Source organism: Rattus norvegicus, chromosome 15 (assembly GCF_036323735.1).
Source record: "Rattus norvegicus strain BN/NHsdMcwi chromosome 15, GRCr8, whole genome shotgun sequence".
NCBI lineage: Eukaryota > Metazoa > Chordata > Mammalia > Rodentia > Muridae > Rattus > Rattus norvegicus.
Genome location: NC_086033.1, coordinates 79,529,799 through 79,551,833, shown reverse-complemented (window position 1 = coordinate 79,551,833; position 22,035 = coordinate 79,529,799). Strand labels below are relative to the sequence as shown.

Genomic DNA, 22,035 nt, shown 5'->3' with positions numbered 1-22,035 from the left:
TCCTTAGGGTGGTTCCATGGTGTAATGGTTAGCACTCTGGACTCTGAAAGTGTGTCCTTTGTGGTCTTAATTTCTTACTTCATTAAAAAGTTCGATTCTATCTAAGAAGAATTTTCAGTTTTTCTTTGACTTTTATTTAAGCTTGTAGCTCAGCAATGGGGTAAGAGAATAATAATCTAAGTGTACTGTAGTGTTTTATCCTCACACCTATTTGGATGTCACTGAGCCAATGGATTACAAGAAGTGACACTTCTGTACTCCTGATGGACAGAGCAGTGAAGTCGCAGCTTTCCTGACTCTCTACCCCTGATCAAGGTTACCTGGTTTTATATTGAACACTCATGAAGAAAAATATAGGATACTTTAAAGTATTTTTTTTAAAAAAAGGAACTATAGTCCTCATCATATTGAAAGAAAATCACAGTCTCCCTTTCCAGGCAGGCGTTTATTATCCGGATACTAGCCTTTGGTTGTTACCACTCTTCTGTGCATTTTATACCATGGTTATGTATGAGAAGTTACCCTTTCAAATATTCTGTTATCGTTTTATTCCATTTTTGTTCTGTATCACAAAATGTTTTGTTCAGGAAGCACTCACAAAACACGGATTTTGCCAAGCCTGTGGCTAATATCCAGCCCATCTTCAAATTTTTGCCTTGAGTCTCTGGTCCCCGGAGGTGAGGCACTGTCTGGCTGCATTAATAACAGAGCCACAGTGTAAGTGCCAGGACGATGGCATCATCACACTGATGACAGCATCCCTGCTTTTTTCTCTGTCTTATATAGAGGAACGGAGGGCTAAAGGTTAAAGGATGTGGCTTATTAAATAATTCAAGCCATTAACCTGCAACCTGCACACTGCGGCAGCCTATTAAGTTTACACTGCTATTATTCATGTTTGGTGTTTACTGATGCTAAAGCATTTTGCCTGTTTGCTTTACTTTTATTGCTATACAGTAATGTTGAGAGGAAGGAGGGTGAAAAAAGGTGACAGACTTACGCAAGGGGACAATAAGAGCAGCGGACTCACTTGCATAAAGAAGATTGAAGTCTTCCCTCCCTCCCTCCATCTCTCAGTATAGGCCCCAGTACACATCTGCGTCACTTACAGGGGAGGAGGGGGGAGGCGCTGAGGCAGAGAGAAAAATCATACTGTGAGGACCTTGACAGCTTTCCTGGGCGGGCTTTTCTTGTGGCGGCTCTATGTTTTTTTTCCCCGGGATATTTATTTTTCTCCTTTACAAACTGACTATATAAATCCGCCCCTTTTCTCCTCTCAGAAAGCATTTGACTGTCCTCCGGACACCTGGCAAGCTCTCAGGGCATTCTCCCAGAGGACAGGGTCAGGGAGCAGGTGCACAGACTCCGCTTGGGGTTGGGGATGCACTACTTCTCGACTTGAGGCTCTTTTTTTTTGTCTGCACTCTTCAAACACGGAACTCTGAGCTGCGAAGACGAGAGAGAGATCTGAATAGCTTCCAAACCACAGCTCGGAACTGAGTGTGTATCAGTGCAGTGGATCTAGCTGCGGCCACCTCTGGAGCTGGGGAGAGCTCTGACCTCCCTCTGTTCCTCTTGCATTTTCAGCCTCTCTTCCCTCCGGGTGGTCACCACAGGGGTCCCCGCAAGCTCCTTGTGGATTCTAAGCCCCAGGTATCCCAGGACTTCATTTGATCTAGACAGGAGCTTTCTCAAAGCTCAGTTCCCAGGAAAACGACCCGGACTGAGCCATAAGGCTCTGCAGCGCGCTCTAGGTGCTGGTGTAGTCGCCTGGTGAGGCGCACAGCCCGCTTGACCACCTTTGGCACTCCGTATACACGGGGCGCATCCTGCCTCTTTCTCGTCTCCAGAAGCCATTGGCCACCCCAGTCCGCTCGCCAGGCTACTGGTGTGTGAGCTGCAGTCCCTTGGTCCTCCGTGCATTAAGCATGTCCGGCTCTGGGCGAAAAGATTTCGATGTGAAGCACATCCTGCGACTCCGCTGGAAACTCTTCAGCCATCCCTCACCAGCCTCCGGTAGCTCAGCGGGGGGCAGCTGCCTGCAACAGGACAGCGGGGGAGGCAGCTTTGAGCACTGGGGTCCTAGCCAGAGTCGGCTGCTCAAAAACCAGGAAAAGGGCAGTGTGAGCGCTTTCTGGAAAAAACCTTCTTCCTCTTCGACATCATCATCATCCTCGTCCTCTGCTTCATCCTCTCCTTTCAGTCCGCTGAATGGCACCTTACTACCAGTTGCCACGAGGCTGCAACAAGGGGCTCCTGGGCAGGGCACCCAGCAGCCCGCCAGGACTCTTTTCTACGTGGAGTCCCTAGAGGAGGAGGTAGTGACAGGCATGGACTTTCCTGGACCACAGGACAAAGGATTGGCCCTGAAAGAGCTCCAAGCAGAGCCTGCCAGCTCTATCCAGGCAACAGGTGAAGGATGTGGACACAGGTACAGTAAGTTCCTACCAAGCAGGTGTCAGAATAGTTCCTGCTTCTCGGTCATCCTGCCCACCTCATGTTCTCCCCTAAAGTTTGAAAGGTATAGGATGAAAAATCGAAGCTAGATGCCAGCCTGTTTTTTTTTCTTTTATTACCCAAGTTGCAATCTCATTAAAACTTTGCTCATTAATTTCCATTGGCTCAAACATACACTGTTTTAACAAGTTTTTAGACTTAAAAATGTCGAGTGCATATGCATACTTTGGAGAACCTTCAAATTGAATGGTTCTTATTTTATAGATTAGCGTGTCCTTCCCTCACCCTTTGTCATTAAGTCTTTCCATTATCTGCTGTGGGTGAAGTCAGCTTTGAGCACCATCAAAGTGCATTTCCTGTACTCTCCCTGTGGCTGATTGAGCATGATTGTCTCGAATAGCTGTGGTTTGACTCTGTGTGTGAGAAATAAGAACAGAAAGATTGTCATAGCTCTGTCCCTCCCCCTAAGAGCTGTCACCCTATCACGACTACCATCCCCTGAACCACTTTCTGCTCACTTTTGCCTCTGTCCATGTAAGTATTAGAATTAAACTCCACGGACATTTCTCGGCAGCTATTGTGATTTCTTTTGGCTCAGTATAGAACTCTGCATAAAAAAATACTGAAGTAGCATTTATTCCCAGTTTATTTCAAGCATGACACTTTGCATGGGCTTCTGCTTCACTAAAGATTCAGAAAAAAAATCCTTGGAATACAAGCAACTCTTGAGTTTCACAGTTTGTAGGATACTGACTCATTATTATTCCAAATACATCATTTTCATTTGAGCATATGATGAGGATATGAAAGGATTTGCATTTAGATTCATATGATATCAGAATACATTAGAGAAGAAGAAATAGAATAGAAATTCTAGAAACTGAAATCTAATTGCTAAAAATGTTGAAATACCTTTGATAAACAAATAAGAAACAAGAAATGTTGACATTTTTATTTAATTGAATCATTATTTCATAAACAACATTGTTTGGAAAATATATATAATAACACGATATATATTGTTCATCACTTTGATGAACAGGATATTATAAGTTACTATTATCTTTAACATCTTTAGTCAAATAGCATTGGGATTGTAAGATGTTTGTACATATTCTAATATATATTAAAATGATTAATACAATGTAAGACCATTGATTATTGAAGAAAAATTACTTTGCAATGTTCAAGTATGTCAAAAGTTTTCCACATATGATGCCTGAATTTAAGTTTTTCTGTTATCCAGTGAAGTAAAAGAGTTGACTAAAATGATAATAAGCAGATGCCATAAATATCATCCAACAGTAAGAGTTCATCTATTCACTAGATACTTAGGATGTATAACTATTTATGTTTTTGAGTAAAGAGAGAAGATTAAGGGGTAGAGAACTTATGAATAATATTTAGTCTCTTATATATTTTTAACCAACAACTTCATTGAAACGTATTTTTTCACTTTTATTTATTCTTTGGTAATTTCATACAGAAATACAAATAATTAAATCATATATATATATACATATATATACACACATATATATCCCCCGTTCTATACTAAAACTCTTAAACTCTTCCTGGATACTTACAGAAACCCAATTCATTTATTTTTCCTTTTAAAAGATATCTGATACTCTATTAGCTCAGAACATAGCATAAAGTACCACAAATGCACATATATAATTAAAAATTTCAAATCAAATAGAAATAGCTTGCATTTTTAGAATAGCTGTCTCTGATATTAAAAAAATACCTTTGCCTTATGAAATTTTAATGAGTAAAGTAGTTTGGGTGTCAGCAGTTTATAAAAACTTTAATAAAGTTGGAATTGGCAAATACTAAAGGAGAACTGAGATAATAGATCATAATCAAGTTTAAAATGTAAAACTAATAACCAAGAAGCCAGCTAGGAATAATCCGCCAGGCTTACTTTTGAAAATACCTCATTTCTTTTAATCACAAGTAATTTTGTGAGTAGCAAAAATCCTGAAAACAATTCAATTACCAACCGAAATCATCTTTACTGTTGGAATCAGAGTATTACAAATTTTTTATTCTGAATCTGTTCAAAGTAAACTTCAGTTCCTTTAAATTTCTACCAAAATTTTCAGGAATATAAATAAATGTGACATCCGTTCTAGCTACTACTGAGAGCATGTTTTTTGTCTTTTCTACAGTTTTATAGAACATTGACTCAGTGCTCATGACTGATTGAGAACCATCATGTAAATGTAGCAATTAGTCATTCTCAGTACATGATATTTTAATTTCTAATAATCGTAGGGCTCATTGCCCAGGCAACATAGAACTTCCAAAGTAAAGCACTGAGAAGAAACTTTATTTCTACTTACAACTTTATTCTATCTAATCTGGAATGTAGATCTAACCTGTGGGAAAGCTGTGTACTATCCATAGTAAAGAACAGTATACAAACGAAGCAGCACATATGGATTTTTCTTGTTTATATCACTAAGATATAAAATATGATAAAATTTATCATATTTCTCATCAACTCTCCACTGTAAAAGTTATCTCCACCATAAAGCAAAGTGAAGCTTCCTTTTCTTTGTCTCTTCTTTTTATTCGGTCTGGCACCAAATAGAAATACTGTTTTATACGAGTATGAATCCTCAGTTGGTTAAAGCTGTGTTTTTAGAACCACAGGTGGAGAACACTCAGAAGAAAGAAAGCTACTCATAACTTTTGAATACTGGAATAATCACATTTTCATGGACTTGAAACATAAAGATTCCATGCCAGACATAAGCTAACTTTCCAAATGGTGCCATCTCACCCTACTCAATACCTACTACTTTATACCATAAGTCTTAATCCTCCACTGTCTTCATCATAACCTTTAAGATACTTCTACAAAATAATTTATGTATATCTGAGTCCAAACTTAGTTAAAATATATAATTCCATATATATCATATATTTCCAAAATTCTAACAGTTATGAAAAAGGACCCGAAAGCAATATGTTCTCACATTCATATTTATATCATTTATATAATACATGATATTGTATGATATATATATATATACTTATATATCATAGCTTTATAATACTAGTAGGAAAAAAGTCCCGTGTTTCACTGTTTGTTCTTTCTACTTTATTTCTAGTATAGTCACCTGATTCCATGATTCCATATTTCTCTCTCTAGATCTATACCTCCTATGATTTCTAGTCTCATATATTCACTTTTCCATCTGACCTCTAGGATGAACGAAGAAATGGAAATTTAAATATATTTATATGCAGAATTTAATTAAATTTCCTATTGACTTATTCAATTTCTTTCTCCATTTCAGGAGCTCTTCACACATTAGTGTGAACAAGAAAGAAATCCATGGGGATATTTATCCCAATAGATTTTTTTTTCAGAAATATTCTTTTCTGTCCAATATTTCTCTATCTCTGGTGTTTGTTCCTGTCCTAAGTTAATATCTTATTCAAACTCAATGATCTTCTGTATTACATCATTCTCAAGCTTCATTTTCTATTATGTCATCCACTCACTCATAAAACCAAAGTTAATAAAAATGATAATATTAGAGAATGATCATCTTTTCATATTCATTGCTTTGCTACTGATTTACCCCCCAAGAATTTTTACCGAATTAGAATTATCAATTCCGAAAATTACTGATCACAGTCCAGATCATAAAATGCTCACTGGTCAAAATGGTGATGGAAAAGTACAATTCTTAACTTCAAAGAGGTTAAGAGATGGTTTATTCTGGAACCAAACATGAGTGATTGTGTCCTAGCAACACAGATTTATGTTACCCCAAATCTCATGTTCCAACGTGAAATCAGTTCATGAATTTTTTACAGTAACTGAAAGAAGAATGTGCTGAATAAACGTATGTTTAGAATTCAATGGTGGAAACATAAGTAGATAGTAACAGCAAGGTGAAATCTCTCTTATAGGCATTGGATATTATCTGATGACTTTTCGCCTTTAGCTTGGTGCAAACCAAGGGTTAGTTAAGTGAATAAATTCCAATGTCTTTTATCGGTTAGTCACAGGGTGTTTGGTCTGACAGAGAATAGGAAAAGAATGGCGATTTAAAGGGCTGTAGATAGCCCAAGATAAAGTGTAATTAGGTTCTGGACCTGCAACAGTTAGAGCTATTCACGGTCATCGCAATTTTTAGTTTGCCCCCAGCCTGTTCAGATATTGCTTCTTCTAGGAATTTTGATTCATAGAAGGTAGGTACCTATGGTAGGTATGACTGAACGTTCATCTGCTACCTAGACAGCACTTCTGACAGCCATTCACTCTGACTATTTCAGTGTCTTCTGTATAAATGATCAGTGCACTGGCCTCACAAGTTAATTTTCTCTTCTCAGGTAGTTGTGCTTCCTCAATCAGTCAGGTGCACATTTGGTTTTCTTCATTAATGAGGTGTTTTGAATAAAGCATCTCTACTATTCTCAGCAAAATTCTTCATCTGCTAATAAAATTACACCCTCTGTTTTATGTTTCTCATCAGTTTGTATTAAAGAGCATAACACATGTTAACATCTGTGTTGATTTTACCATGTGTCTCTCATTGAAAATTGTAAGTGGTGAAACTGTGTCGACTTTGTGTATCTCTTTGCTTCTGTCTTTAAACATGTTCCTAAATAGCAATGTGCAATAATGAATATTTTTCATGATCACATTAGCTGCCACCCAAAACTAGGTAGATTAATGAAAGTGTAACTGCTGAAATTTGGTGCTTGTCAATTAAAAATTGTAACACTCTATGACCGTGGTGTAGTTATATATTTCATTGGAATTAGAAAACACACAATTATTTGCTGATATATAGTTTGTTGAGTGTATTTTAGCTTTGTTGATCAATAGTATGTCCTAAGGTGGAAAAAGTACTGCTTTTAGGTAGTAAAAGTTTCATAGAAAATATGCCCCTGAAGGCTGAAAACATTTTAAATTTTTTCTATGAGATTTTCATTTGTGTTTGCAATGTATTTTGATCATAGCAACCCCCATTTCTGCTCTGTATTTCCCTAATCTGGATCATCTCAAACTTTTTTCCCTTCCATTTCATGTCTTCTTTATTTTAATATATCATTCTACTGTTTCAAATTATAGCATCCCAAATATGTAAGATGGCTATTAGTACATTCTTCGGCTTGTGAACAACCTATCAGTGACCAGAAACCCCAGGAAAAAGGCCATCAATCGCCCTTGCTGCCAGTGCTTTCTATATAACCTCACCTAGCAACGGGGTCACCTGAGACTTGCCCCATCTAGTTGGAGTTTTGACTTGGTTGACCTTTTTCACGTCTTGTACTGGTCACCAAAACTACTGCTATAGGTTCATGAGGACAGCAGCAGAGCTACCTGTTCCAAACATTCATCTTCATAGCCTTTGCACAATCTCCCTGCTCTTAAGTTCTTTTGTATCACCTTTCCCAGCTGTTCTCTGAACCTCAGGGGAGAGAACCGAGAAACAGATGCTTCATTTATGACTGGCCACTCACAGTCCCCTCTTTGTATCACTTTACCCCATTATGAGTCTGTATTAACTACCCCCCACTATAAAAAGAAGCTTCTCTGATAATGGTTGACAGAAGTTTAAAACTATGAGTATGAACGTAAACATTGAGAGAACTGTTTGACAATATGACTACCAACGGTCAGGTTTGACATCACAGAGTTAGCTGGAGCAGGTGCTGTCGATTGGGATTATGCTCATAGCAGACGAGGCCCAGTGACCGCAATGGGCGATTTACAGGGTCAGCACCACTGACAGAACAAAGCTTAATTATCTGGAGCTGGCAAAATGCCCAGTTAGAAACTAAATTCCTTTATCTCTTACGTGTATGTATGTATGTATTATGTATGTGTACACACACACACACACACACACACACACACACACACACACACATTTGGTGGATGGGGGTGAGCCCCCAAGCCACACTTTATTCCTTCTCTTAGGCCTGCTTATAACTTCTTAGACAAATAACTTCATAGATCAAATGTTACACAAAATGGAAGTTACAGAAAGAAGTTGATGTTAAGTTCAAAGCAGCACTTCATTCTATAAACTCATTATAAGTTCAGAGCAACAGTTTCATATGGCCTTGCTTCATCATAGTGCATACCTATGGACTCATCCTTGAACCTGACCTACAATGAATGTTTTTCCTTGGTCATAAATCTGTTTCAAGCTTGCATTCTTATCCTAGTGTGAATAGCCTGTGACACATGAAGGTTTACAGAGCTCTATTTGCAGCTTTTCAGAGAGCTAGAAATTACTTGTGTAAATTCAGGAATTCTATAAAATCATTATCAGGAATTATTAAATCATCGTTTTGTCTATGCAACATTCCTACATAATAGTATATCTTCATTGATATGCAGAAAATCTGCCAAATGGGGTGGGCTAATGTTTAGGAATCATTAGGCTGTGTAATAGTGACAAAAACGCATATAATTAACAAAAAGCAATTCAGGGATAAAAATCTCTGAAAGCCCCGTAATTTAGCGCATAAACATCAAAGCCATGCAAAGTGGTGGGCCAGAAAACTTACTTGCGTGCCTTCAGTCCTTCCTAGATGGCTACTGATATCTGACCATTTAGCAAAGGGATAGTAGTGGGTTGCCCCTTGAATGTGACCTCCTCAGCCACAGAACTTTGGCCAGGTTACTAGGCAAGAATTACTTCTTGTGGCACAGAATTGAATTTGGAGAGCTGTTTTATGTTCTATAACATTCATGAGGCTATTGTACCAATAAATACATCTTGTTTAGATGATCAGAATTGTAGCATACAGGGTCCATTCAGAAGTGAATAAAAGCATCAATGTCTTGCCCCCACCCCCATTAGCTTGCATGGCACTTTTTGACAGTATGAAAGTTAGCTGTCGGAAAGTATACTGCCTAGCTTCACCATCAGGGAGAGTAGTTTCTGGACAGAAAAAGAAAGTTAAAAAATAAGGATCATTTTTTCTATGTCTTGTAGTGAAAGTGTGTGGTGACTTCAGAAACAGGATCATATCTTTCAGTTATAGTGCATATCGAAGAGACAAGTTAACAGCCAGTGTGCTGTTTTTAAATTCTCTGGGCAATACACTATTCTCTGAGTTATTTTTCTATTGCTGTTACAATACACCAAAAATGTGACAAATTTAAAAAGGAAAGCATTTAACTGGGCTTATAGTCAGGGGAGTAGAGTTCATGATCATGGAGTTACAGTGTAGAAGAAGAAACTATTATGGGAAACCCACTAGAGATGACCACTCAAATTCAGTTTATAGCTTATTGTGAGTCTTCTTCCAGCCTGCGGGGACTACATCACATATTCAGAGATAAATGCAACACCTAGAGTCCAGAGCACAGGGTTTTGAAGGCAAAAACAATATTCTGGCATTTTGATATGCAGCTAACTTGGGAGAGCTCTTTGCTTAAGCAAGCACTTTAACAGAAGTGAAGATAAGCAGTTAGCTAGAGTGTTCTGCACAAGCAGGCATTTTAACAGAAACTATGTTGAATTATCTAAGATATCTTGACCTAGGGTTCTTAGAAAAGATATGGGTAATTTTTTACAGACATCTCTATCAAGGAGACCAACCTTAGTTAAACCTTGTCTTTTCAGCAGAAACACAAAGTCAAGGAACTTCCACACTGTCTTGTACTGACATATTCTCTACTTGTTCTATGGAAAGGAGTAAATTTTATTAGCTATCCATAGGTAACAATTATTTCCTGAGGTATTTTTCCATTAAATATTGTAGCAGTCCCTGTTGTAGTGGGGTGCTTTGCCCCATCCTGAGACACCAGCAAATATTTATAGACTAAACCAGTAGTTCAGATTTCAGTGAAGTCCCACTCCCAATGTTTTGGACATCTATTTGCTCCAGCCCAGATCCCTTATGGGATTTTCCTTCCACCTTTGGGTAGAAGGATCTTAGTATACCTGACACATCTAAAAGTGATGACTTTAATTAGGCTTTACAATTTGGAACATAGTGACTGGATCTGAGTTCAGAAGTCTCTGTGGCTCTTGGGCGATTGCCATAGTAAAGATTCATGACTATTTGCCTTTCTAGTTTTGCAACATCCATCATTTTGAGTTTTCCTACTTATCCAGTTCTTGTTTCATACAACTGATCTCATTCTCAGCTGCATTCTGAACTGTCAGGTAAGACTTACCAATATATGGAAAAATCTGATTTAATCTGAGGTACTTCCCAGGCAGAATATGCAGCTGCTCTGTTGACTCTGGCTCCTGGAGAAGACTCCTTTTTGGTATCCTTTTAAAAGCATGATGGGTACCCTCTTGCATAACCAGATAGTTTCCAAAGTGGCTAAGAGTCTGTGGTAGTTTGAATAGGTATGGTCCAATAGCCTCTTGTATTTGAATGCTTGACTTATAGGCAGGGATGTCATTAGGAAGTATGGCCTTACTAAAGTAGGTGTAGCCATGTTGGAGGAAGTATGTCATTTTGGGGTTGCTTTGAGGTCTCCTATGCTCAAGCTACAGTCAGCATGGTACACTGTCTCTTTTTGCTGCCTGGAGAAGATGAAGAACCCTCAGATATCTCTCCAGTACTATTTCTTCCTGTACCCCACGGTTTCCTGCCATGATGATAATGGAATAAACCTCTAAAACTGTTAGCCAGCCCCCCTTATATGTTTTTTATAAGAGTTTCCATGGTCGTGGTGTCTCTTCACACAATATCTTAAGATATTTCTTCTATATTTTTATTTCTTTTCCTGCTGTGATTAGCAATTTTCTTCCCCTGTATAGAGCCCTTTGTATATGGGCCATGGTGAAAGCATATCAGCTCTCCACATATATGGTGATAACCTTGTATTTCTCCAAGCGCAGTGCATACATCAAAGCTAAAAGTTCAGTTCATTTAGCTAAGGATACCTAGTTTAAATATTGAGCTCAGATAGTCTTAAGTCATCTCGACTGACCCTGCCTACCTGTCCCATCTTGGAAGAAAGTATCCCCATCTATGTAAGTTAGGGTTTTTTAGAACTACAGAACTTGTAGAATGTCTCTATATATTGAGAGAATGTATTGTAATGACTTATTGTTTACAGTCCAACTAACCCAAAAGTGAGCAACTGTGAATGCAAGACCAAGAAACTAGTAATTGCTCAGTCCCATGAGGCCAGTTGTTTCAGCTGCCCTTCTGTATAAGCTGGAATCCTAAAGAAGTAGTTTTCAATACATGTGCTCTCAAGTGGGAGGAAATGAGGGTTTTCCTTCTTCCATTGTCCTTATATAGGCATCCAGTGAAATGTGTCCCAGATTAAATTTGTGTACCACCTTGCCTGGATCCCGAACTTGATTTGTCCCTGCCTGACTTTGAACTCAGAGATCTAATTGTTCCATCTCTTGGGATTAATGATGTGTGCTACCTTTCCTGGGCCTAAGCTTTTCATGGGTACGATGCCTCAAGATCTGGATCAAATGTATGCCCTCCATGTCTGGATTGTAGTTTATTCCAGACGCAATCAAGTTGACAACAAGAAATAGCCATCACACTATCTGTGAAGAATATCCTGTCCAGTGTCCTTGATGCGATGTTAGCCAAATCACTCCTGGTAAACTGGATCAGGTCATTCACCATAAAACAGTTATTCAGGGACTCACAGGATCTTTGTGTGACAGGGTTGAACCCAGGCAGGGTTGAAGCTGGTGTCTTGTGAATTGAATGCAGGATTGATCCAGATGCAGAGCCTGGGATTGGTTTACTGGGATGTCAGCTATCCACCCCTCAAGTAGGTCTCAACAGAGTTCAAGGCTTTCAGAAGCAGTGTATGCCCTAAAGTTGATTTGTCAGATAGTTTTACAAGAAAAGTGGTGGCAGCTATGTTACTCATACACACTGAATATCCCATTTCAATCAGGTACAGTCTCCTGGACAGATATGCTGTAAGTTCCTTCTAGGGTCTAAGGGTTTGATTCAGGACTCCTAGACAATGTCTCTGGCCATATCCATGTACAAGTGAAATGGCTTAGTAACGTCTGGGAGGGCCATGCTAAGGCAGACATTAGGACCTTTTTCAAGGCTTTAAATGCTCCCTACTAAGTTTCAGTTCATCACAAAAATCTGCAAACCCACAGTGGGCTTGGCTATCCCAAAAAATCCCATTATCCATAGCCAAAATTATTAAGCCACCGTAGGAATTTCTGTACTGGTTGTTGTTGTTATTGTTGTTCCTCCTGCTGCTGCTTGTTTGTTTGTTTCTTTGTTTTATCAGGGAGTGAAAATTTGCAGGTCTTTGCAAGATGCTTGAAATTAGGCTGTGGCAAAGCATTTGCTGCCTTTCCTCTGAGTTGTAGACGTATATATGACCCCAAGGATGCACAAGTGAGAATGTGTGTCTCAGGGCCTGAAGGGCCTTAAAAGGCCTTCTGTTGGCAGTCTACATTCCTACTAAGTTCCCAGAGCGTCAAGGATGCAATCTACACACTGGAGCCAGTTGATTTGTGGATAAATCGTCTAATTCCAACAGATGTGCACCCAGGGACCCACCCAACAATGCTGACTATTCCCTGAAGTCCTTCTGGTGGTCTGTTTTCCCTATTCCTGTTCTCTTTTATTTTCTCAAGGGCCCCAATCACAACAGAATTGAGTTTCCCTGACTTTTGTCAGCCGCATCTTAGTTCTTGTGATACTAAAGAACAATTAAAAAAAATGCATCCTACACATTCCTTCAAATTATGCTAATTTCTTAGGATTTCTCTTTATGCCTCGGGATGACTGGATGACAAAAGCAACATTAGGGTATACTTGTTTCAGTGGCATCTGAGGGTATGGGGGTGACTATTCAATATGTCTTACAGAGCCTTTCCAGATTTCAGTGAGTGATTTATGAGGTCCTTGAGTATCTTGACCTAACGTAAATCAGCTGATAAATTTTCTAGCTGCCTCTTTTCATTTTTCCAATAACATTTAATGCCCCTTTACCTTGGTATTGGGATCCGAACTGGTCACTCTATCTGTGCCTTTGCATCAGAAAATACTCCTAAATAATTTTCTACTTTCCAGCAGGATTCATTCTTGCTCCTTGGGCATAAACATGGGAGCTAGGAGCTACTGGCAAGGTTCCCAAGCTGTCTATTGTGTATAGAAAACAATTTGAACAAGCTAATAAAGGCTTGCAGCTTTTATGAGAAAGGAGGATTTTGGGTCATCCAATTAATATGCCTTTGGTAGCGAAGAGAACATAAACCTCAGTGTGTATTTCGCAGTGTGTGCATAGTAATAGTAATAGCCTACCACAATTTGCAGCCACAGTTGTTGCCAGAAGGGTGAATTGCATCAAGATTAGGCAGCCTGTTTTGCCCTGTAAACATTGGGGGCAACTGTGGCTGTAGTATTCTGAAGGCTCACTCCCCTTTCTACTTTGGATCTGTTTCTCCAGTCAAGAGAACTGACAGAAACACACAACAGAAATACCTAGAGAGGCACAGCCCTACATAGAGAGACACAGTGAAGTCAAACAGGTAACTACTGCACATTCATACGCCTGAAGAAGCCAGGGAAATCTGGAAATATCTTGCATGGATCCCAGGTGTCGCGCCCACCTCCACCGGCAAGGAAGACACAACATGGTCGGATTCTTCTCCACAGCCTTTATTGCAGGACCACCTCTTTGTTGATATGGGGACCTTGAGCAGCAAAAGCGCTCGCCTTATATACACAGCAGGCTGAGGCTATGCTAATTGTCCGTCACGGATTGGCGTCACTCATTAGCATATTAATGTCCCAGCCAACTGGTGCCAGGTGCAAAACCCGGGCATGCGCAGTACCATTGTTCACCACAGGTGGGCGCCGGATCACCTCGTTATCCTATGGCTGCCCTGGCAAGGGGACAAGCCTGCGCATGCAAGATAAGTCGTTTACTACCAGATGGGACTGGATGTCGGCGCCATCTTTGTTTTACCGCACCGTTCCCTACACCCAGGCATAGAGTATTTGCCATTGTGTCTGATGAGCATTTGCCATTGTGTTTGATTTCCCTCCTCTCTTGAACCCGAAACAGAAACAGATGGTACACCTTATAGACCAAACTTCCTTCTGTTTCTTCCTTGTTCTGCTCCAAATGCCCAGGGCAAAGGGAAGAATTCCTGAATTCACACTGAGAAACATGATTTTCAATGCTCTATCAATGTTCTCTTGGAACATCAAGGTAACTCTGAATCACTTAGCAGCAATATTTCAGAGGATTTTCTTGGTGTACTGCAAATCTCAGGGTGGGTACTCCCTTAGAGGACTCTTCAGCTGGTACATTCTCCCATGCTCTTAGGGGTCCTGAGAATCCTAAGGTCCTGGCCTTGGTGTCTGTAGATCTATCTGGGGCCTACAAAATGTTACAGGAATCTCACCCGAGATGACCACTCAAATACAGTCTTGATTCTAGCTGTCTCAGGCTTTTTTGACCTAAATGTAGCACATAGTGTCCACTCATGATGCTACATATTCTATATGTTCTAATTTATTTGGTGAGGCTTTCCAAATGTGTTTTTTTTTTTTTTTGTTTTGTTTCGTTATTTTTTAACTTATTTGAATTTTCAGTACCAATCTGTATTTAAGTTTGTTTTTGGTCAGAAATATAATCTCTTAATAAAATCTATTTCATATTTTGAATCATTTTATGTCATTTAGGTAACTTGTTGTTTTTTTCTCTCCTTATTATATCCATGCTTTTGTAGATATTCTCCTGGTATTCCAGCTGATTCCTTTTGCTTCCATTGACTTTGTCCAATTCATTATAGCCTTAGCATTTCTACTGTATCATGCTTCTGCTGCTGATTTGTGCTTGGTGTTTGCTATTGAACTGGATTCCTGACAAGGAAGAAGGCAACACCTAAGGAACTCCTAGAAAGGCCACAACTACCATTTCCTATAAGCTTTTCTCACCTTCCTCTGTTTGGTGGACTAGAAGAGGGTTAGAAGTGTTTAAAAATCTTAAATAAAGTAGGTTTTGGAAAAAAAATCTAAGCCTACTGTGAACACAGGATCTGATGAAATTTTTGGAAGTATTTGAGCCCATCTCGTGCTGTCTTAGTTATTGCCTCCTTCCTTAATTGCTTGCATTTTTACGAAAATGTTGAAAATCTACTGATTTTCTCTTAATTGATGGGTATGGGTCACTGACAGAGGACAAATGGCATTGAAATGTCATAAAGGTTAGGTAGTTCTGACAGTAAGGTTTCAGAAGAAAAGGAATCAACTCAGTTTGAGTCACAAGATGAATCAGCACTGAATACTAGGAGCTGTTCTTTCAGTTAAGTGGTGCTCAGAATGTGGTATGATGAAACACCTTGGTTTAAAATCGATCTTTTCCTCCTCATGAATTTTAAGCTAAAAAACAGTTATGTTGGATATTGCTGCTCAAATTAGTGTTTTAATTGTTTATCCAAAATTTGAGTGCTAGATAGCCTACTAATACCCAAACTGCATAATACAAATAAACAGATAAACAAATACATTAATTAAAAGTAATTATTTCTTTAGGAAAATGATTTTTACATACTTCATGAACTTATCAATATTAAATATGTCATATCTAGAAGCTCCTAAGTTTTGGAAACACTGTTTCTGGGTAAGTTTTCTGCATGTGAAGGAGAAATAAAATAAGTATCTGGCACTGAAGCTGGATCTAAAGGAACTAAATCTCTTGGATTTGAACCTAAGAACAGGATGATAAAGAAACCAAAATTCTATTTATTCACTCAGAAACCTAAATGATCATGTTTTCACCTCCCAATTTATATTGATGAGTTTAAAACATATACCATTAGACTCTTGACTACTACCTTAAGCCATTTAGCAAAAAGAAATCCTCCTTACTTCATAAAAGTCAACATTCAGATGATACTGAATATAATACTGATCTCCTTTCCATTTGTTTACTGTATCCAAGCTTCAAAATCAAGTTGAAGTCCATATGGATATAACATTCCAACATCGATCTACATGTTCAAACTTCACTTTTTGACCAAGACATGTAATAGAATTCTCAGAATATTGAGATGTACTGCTTAAGAACAATGAATTTTTTTTAATTTAACATTTTTTCCCATCTTTATTAACTTGGGTATTTCTTATTTACATTTCGATTGTTATTCCCTTTCCCGGCTTCTGGACCAACATCCCCCTAACCCCTCTCCTCCCCCCTTCTATATGGGTGTTCCCCTCCCCATCTTCCCCCCCATTACCACCCTCCCCACAACAATTCCTTTCACTGGGGGTTCAGTCTTGGCAGGACCCAGGGCTTCCCCTTCCACTGGTGCTCTTACTAGGATATTCATTGCTACCTATGGGGTCAGAGTCCAGGGTCAGTCCGTGTATAGTCTTTAGGTAGTGGCTTAGTCCCTGGAAGCTCTGGTTGGTTGGCATTCTTGTTCATATGGGGTCTCAAGCCCCTTCAAGCTCTTCCAGTTCTTTCTCTGATTCCTTCAATGGGGATCCCGTTCTCAGTTCAGTGGCTTGCTGATGGCTTTCGCCTCTGTATTTGCTGTATTCTGGCTGTGTTTCTCAGGAGAGATCTACATCCGGTTCCTGTCAGCCTGCACTAACAATGAAGTTTTGAAACAAGAAATTGTGCACTGTGTTTTGAGTAATAGGATGACAAAGAATGTTTACACTAGTAACCTTATCACATCCTCTAAGATAGTTTTATGTCATTACTCTAGGAACCAATTATGTGCAAGTTAGAGATCCCTTAACATTTTATTTACTATAATATGTCTTAGGGTGTTCAAGATAAAATCTCTACAAACAAAAGTTCATCAAAATTGCATGCATCAGAGTTTCAGAAAAATCGGTTTTCACAGTTTACAACTCTGTAAAGAATTAGAATATAACTCTATAACTATAGATTTTAAAATATGAAAAGACATTCACTTTAAAAATAATTTCAACTAAAGTTTCATTGAGGAGGCAAAAGAGTCAAGAAGCCAAAGGGAAGGATGGTACTGAACAAACCAATGCAACAGCAAAACAAGACAAGAAAATAAAAATGAAAAGAAAAAAAGAACCCAAGACCCTTTAAGAATGTGATTAAAGCTCATATGAAGATACAAAGAACAAGAAAACATACACAGGGCATGAATGCAACTGCACCAGATCTGCTATATATATGCCATGGCTTCCAGCTTCCAGTTTATGTGGTAGTCCAGAAGGCAAGAATAAGTGGGCTTCTAATTCTCATGCCTTCTATAGGGTTCCTTATCTTCTGTTGCTTTATTTTGCTCAATTTAGGTATGGTAGCTTTGTTTAATCTTATTTTATTTTGTTTTTGTAATTGTAAGATGAGCAATTTCTTTTTGTTTACTTCATCTTATAAAATTTATTTTTCTTTTATTGAAAAAGATTTTTTTCTCGTACAATAAATCCTGGATATACTTTCCTCTCTTTTCTTTCCACATTCTTCCCCACCCATTCTCCATTCTGAATCCACCCAATTTTTGTCTCTCATTAGGAAAGAGAAGGCTCCTAACAGATAAAACCAAAAATTTCTAAAGAAGTTATAATAGGTAAAGCAAAAATGATCCTTTCAAATTTGGACACAGTAGTCCAACTGCAGGCAAGGACTTGTAAGAGCAGGCACAACGGTCAGAGGTCCACTCATTGTCAGAGTTAGGAGTCTCACAGCAACTCTAAGCTAATAACCACAATAGATATGCAAGGACCTGGGATGCTTCTGCTTCAGTCTCTGTGAGCTCATATACACCTTGGTTTAGAGGATCTCACTCCCCTGTAGTTCTCCATTCCCTCTGGTTCCCTTCCACCTTGGATATCACAGAGTTAACAGAGCCCTTAGGGCTATGATTTGATGAACACATCCAGTTTAGACTCTCTCTCCAAACAATGTCTGGCTGTGATTCTCTACCTTTATTCTCATCTGTCCCAGAGGAAGCCTCACTGATGATGAATGGGTAAGGCATTCATTTAAGAGTATACCAGAATCTCAATAGAAATCACTTTATTGATTTTTTTTAAGATGGGCACTGTGAATGTTAATTGCACTTTTTATTGGAATTTTTATGTATTTACATTTCAAATGTTATCCCCTTTCCCGATTAACCCCTCTCCCTAATTCTATGAGCATGTTCCCCGTCCCACCCAACCACTCCCACCTCAACACACTGGTGTTCCCCTACACAGGGGAAAAGAAGCTTCAGAGGAAGAAGGGCTTCTACACCTATTGAAGGACAATGCCATTCTCTGCTACATGTGAAGGGAGAGCCAAGGGTCCCCCCCATGTGTACTCTTTGGTTTAGTCACTGGGAGCTCTCGGGGTTCTTGTTGGTTGATATGGTTGTTCATGTCCTATGGGGTTAAAAACCCCTTCAGCTCCTTTGGTACTTTCTCTAACTCCTCTATTGCGGTCCCCATGCTCAGTCTGATGGTTAGCTGCAAGCATCTTACTATGGATCAGTAAAGCTTTGGTAGAGTCCTCAGGAGACAGCTATATCAGCCTCTTGTCAGCAAGTTCTTCTTGGCATCAGCAATAGTAACTGGGTTTGGTGTCTCTATAGGGGATGGATCTCCAGGTGAGGCAGTCTCTGGATGGCCTTTCCATCAGTCTCTGCTCCACTCATTGCCCTGTATTTCCTCACATAAGTACTTTGATCGCCCTTCTAAGAAGGACTGATTCATCCACATTTTGGTCTGCTTTCTTGAGCTTCATATGGTCTGTGAATTGAATCTTGGCTATTCCAAGCCTTAGGGCTAGTATTCACTTATCAGTCAGTGTATACTGTGTGTGTTCTTTTGTGACTGGGTTGTCCTACTCAGGATATTTTCTAGAGTCTTCTTTTTGCCAAAGGATTTCATGAAGTCCTTGTTTTTAATAGCTGAGTAGTACTTGATTGTGTAAATATAACACATTTTCTTTATCCATTCCTCAGTTGAAAGACATCTGGGTTCTCTCCAGCTTCTGGCTATTATAAATAAGGCTGCTATGTACATAGTGCAGCATATGTCGTTGTTATACTTTGGGGCATCTAAGCCATTCTGATTGGTTTGAGGTGGAATCTTGGGGGTTGTTTTGATTTGCATTTCCCTGGTGACCAACAATGTTGAATATTTCTTTAGGTACTTCTCAGTCATTCAATATTCCTCAGCTGAGAATTGTTTAGCACTGTACCCCATATTTTAATAGGGTTATTTGGCTTTCTGGAGTATAACTTTTTGAGTTCTTTGTATATATTAAATATGAACTCTTTATCTGATGTAGGATTGGTAAAGATCTTTTCCCAATCTGCTGGTTGTGGCTTTGTCCTATTGAGTGCCCTTTGCCTTACACAAGCTTTGCAATTTTATCAGGTCCAATTTATCCATTCTTGATCTTAGATAATAAGTCATTGGTGTTCTGTTCAAGAAAGTTTCCCCTGTGCCTATATGTTCAATGCTCTTCCACACTTTCCTTTCAGTGTCAGTGCATCTGGTTTCATGTGGAGGACTTTGATCCACTTGGACTAAAGCTTTGTACAGGGTGATAAGCATGGATCGATCTGCATTCTTCTCCATGCTGACCTCCAGTTGAACCAGCACCATTTGTTGAAAATGCTGTCTTTCTTCCATTGGATTGTTTTAGCTCTTTTGTCAAAGATCAAGTGACCATAGGTGTATAGGTTAATTTCTAGGTCTTAAATTATATTTCATTGTTCTACCTGCCTGTCTCTGTACTAATATCCTGCAGTTTTTTTTTTTTTTAATCATGATTGCTCTGTAATACAGCTTGAGGTCAGAGATGGTGATTCCCCTGAAGTTCTTTCATTGTTTAGAATACTTTTTGCACTATCCTTTTTTTTTTTTGTTAATCCAAATGAATTTTCAAATTGTTCTTTCTAACTCTATGAGAAATTGAGTTGAAATTTTGGTGGATATTGCATTGAATCTCTATATGGCTTTTAGCAAGATAGCCATTTTTATTATATTAATTCTGTCAATCCATGAGAATGTAAATCTTTCCAATTTCTGAGCACTTTGATTTCTTTCCTCGGAGATTGGATGCTCTTGTAGAGGAAGTCTAATGATTTGTTTGAGTTCATTTTATACCTAGCTGCTTTGCTCAAGTTGTTTATCAGCTGTAGAAGTTCTCTGGTAGAATTTTGAGGGTCAGCTAAGTATAATATAATATCATCTACAAATAGTGATATTTTCACTTCTTCCTTTGCCATTTCTATCTTTTTGATTTCTTTTTTGCTTTCTAATTGCTCTATCTAGGACTTCAAGTACTATATTGTATAGTTAGAGAGAGTGGGCAGGGCAGTCTTGTCTAGACCCTGATTTTAGTGGGATTGCTTCAAGTTTCTCTCCATTTAGTTTGGTGTTAGCTACTGGTTTGCTGCATATTGCTTTTACTATGCTTAGATATGGGCCGTGAATTCCTGATCTTTTCAAGATTTTATCATGAATGGGTGTTGAATTTTGTTAAATGATTTCTCAGCATCTAATGTGACGATCATGTTGGAGTTTTTATCTGTGTGTGTGTGTGTGTGTGTGTGTGTGTGTGTGTGTGTGTGTTTATATAGTGGATTAAGTTGATGGAATTCCACATATTGAATCATCCTTGCATTCCTGGAATGAAGCCTACTTGATCATGATGAATAATACTTTCGATGTATTCTTGGGTTCAGCTTTTGAGAATTTTTATTGAGTATTTTTGTATCTATATCATGAGGGAAATTGGTCTGAAATTCTCTATCTTTGTAAGTCTTTATGTGGTTTAGGTATAAGTATAATTGTGGTTACAAAGAGTGAATTGGGTAGTGTTTTTTCAGTTTCTACTTTATGGAATAGTTTGGAGAGTATTGGTATAAGGCTTTCTGTGAAATTCTGATAGAATTCAGCACTAAACCCTTCTGGTGGTGGGCTTTTGTTTGGTTGGGAAACTTTTAACGACTGATTCTATTTCTTTTGCGGTTATGGGACTCTTTAGATCTGATCCTGATTTAACTTTTCTACCAGTTACCTAACTAGAAAATTGTCCATTTCTTCCAGATTTTCCAGTTTTGTTGAGTATATAGGCTTTTGTGGTAGGATCTGGTAATTTTTTTTTGAATTTACTCAGATTCTTTTGTTGTGTTTCTCTTTCACTTCTGATTTTGTTAATTTGGATACTTTCCCAAGGTTTATCTATCTTGTTGATTTTTTCAATGATCCAGCTTCTGGTTTAGTACTTTGTGTAGTTCTTTTTGTTTCTACTTGTTTGATTTCAGCTCAGAGTTTGACTATTTCCTGCCCTCTACTCCTCAGAGCTATAAGTTTTCCTCTTAGCACAGCTTTCATTGTGTCCCATAAGTTTGGGTATGTTGTGCCTTCATTTTCATTAAATTCTAAAAAGTCTTTAATTGAGTAGAGTGTTGTTTGGCTTCCATGCATATATGGGCTTTCTTTCATTTTTGTTGTTATTAAAAACGACCTCAGTCCATCGTGATCTGATAGCATGCATGGAATTATTTCAATCTCCTTGTATCTGTTGAGTTCTATTTTGTGACAGATTACATGGTCAATTTTGGAGAAGGTACCATGAGGTGCTGAGAACAAGGTATATTCTTTTGTTTTAGGGTGAAATGTTCT

The 22,035-nt window shown here is 38.6% G+C and overlaps 1 protein-coding gene across 1 annotated transcript in view; it reads left to right on the top strand.

The window, feature by feature from the left end:
* Window positions 1–1,149: 1,149 nt before the first annotated feature.
* Klhl1 (kelch-like family member 1) overlaps window positions 1,150–22,035 on the top strand; it is a 444,521-nt gene continuing 423,635 nt past the window's right edge. The window contains exon 1 of the mRNA NM_001394673.2: window positions 1,150–2,431. Coding sequence (NP_001381602.1) covers window positions 1,929–2,431 — 503 coding nt within the window. The 5' untranslated portion in view covers window positions 1,150–1,928. The remainder of the gene's footprint in view (window positions 2,432–22,035) is intronic.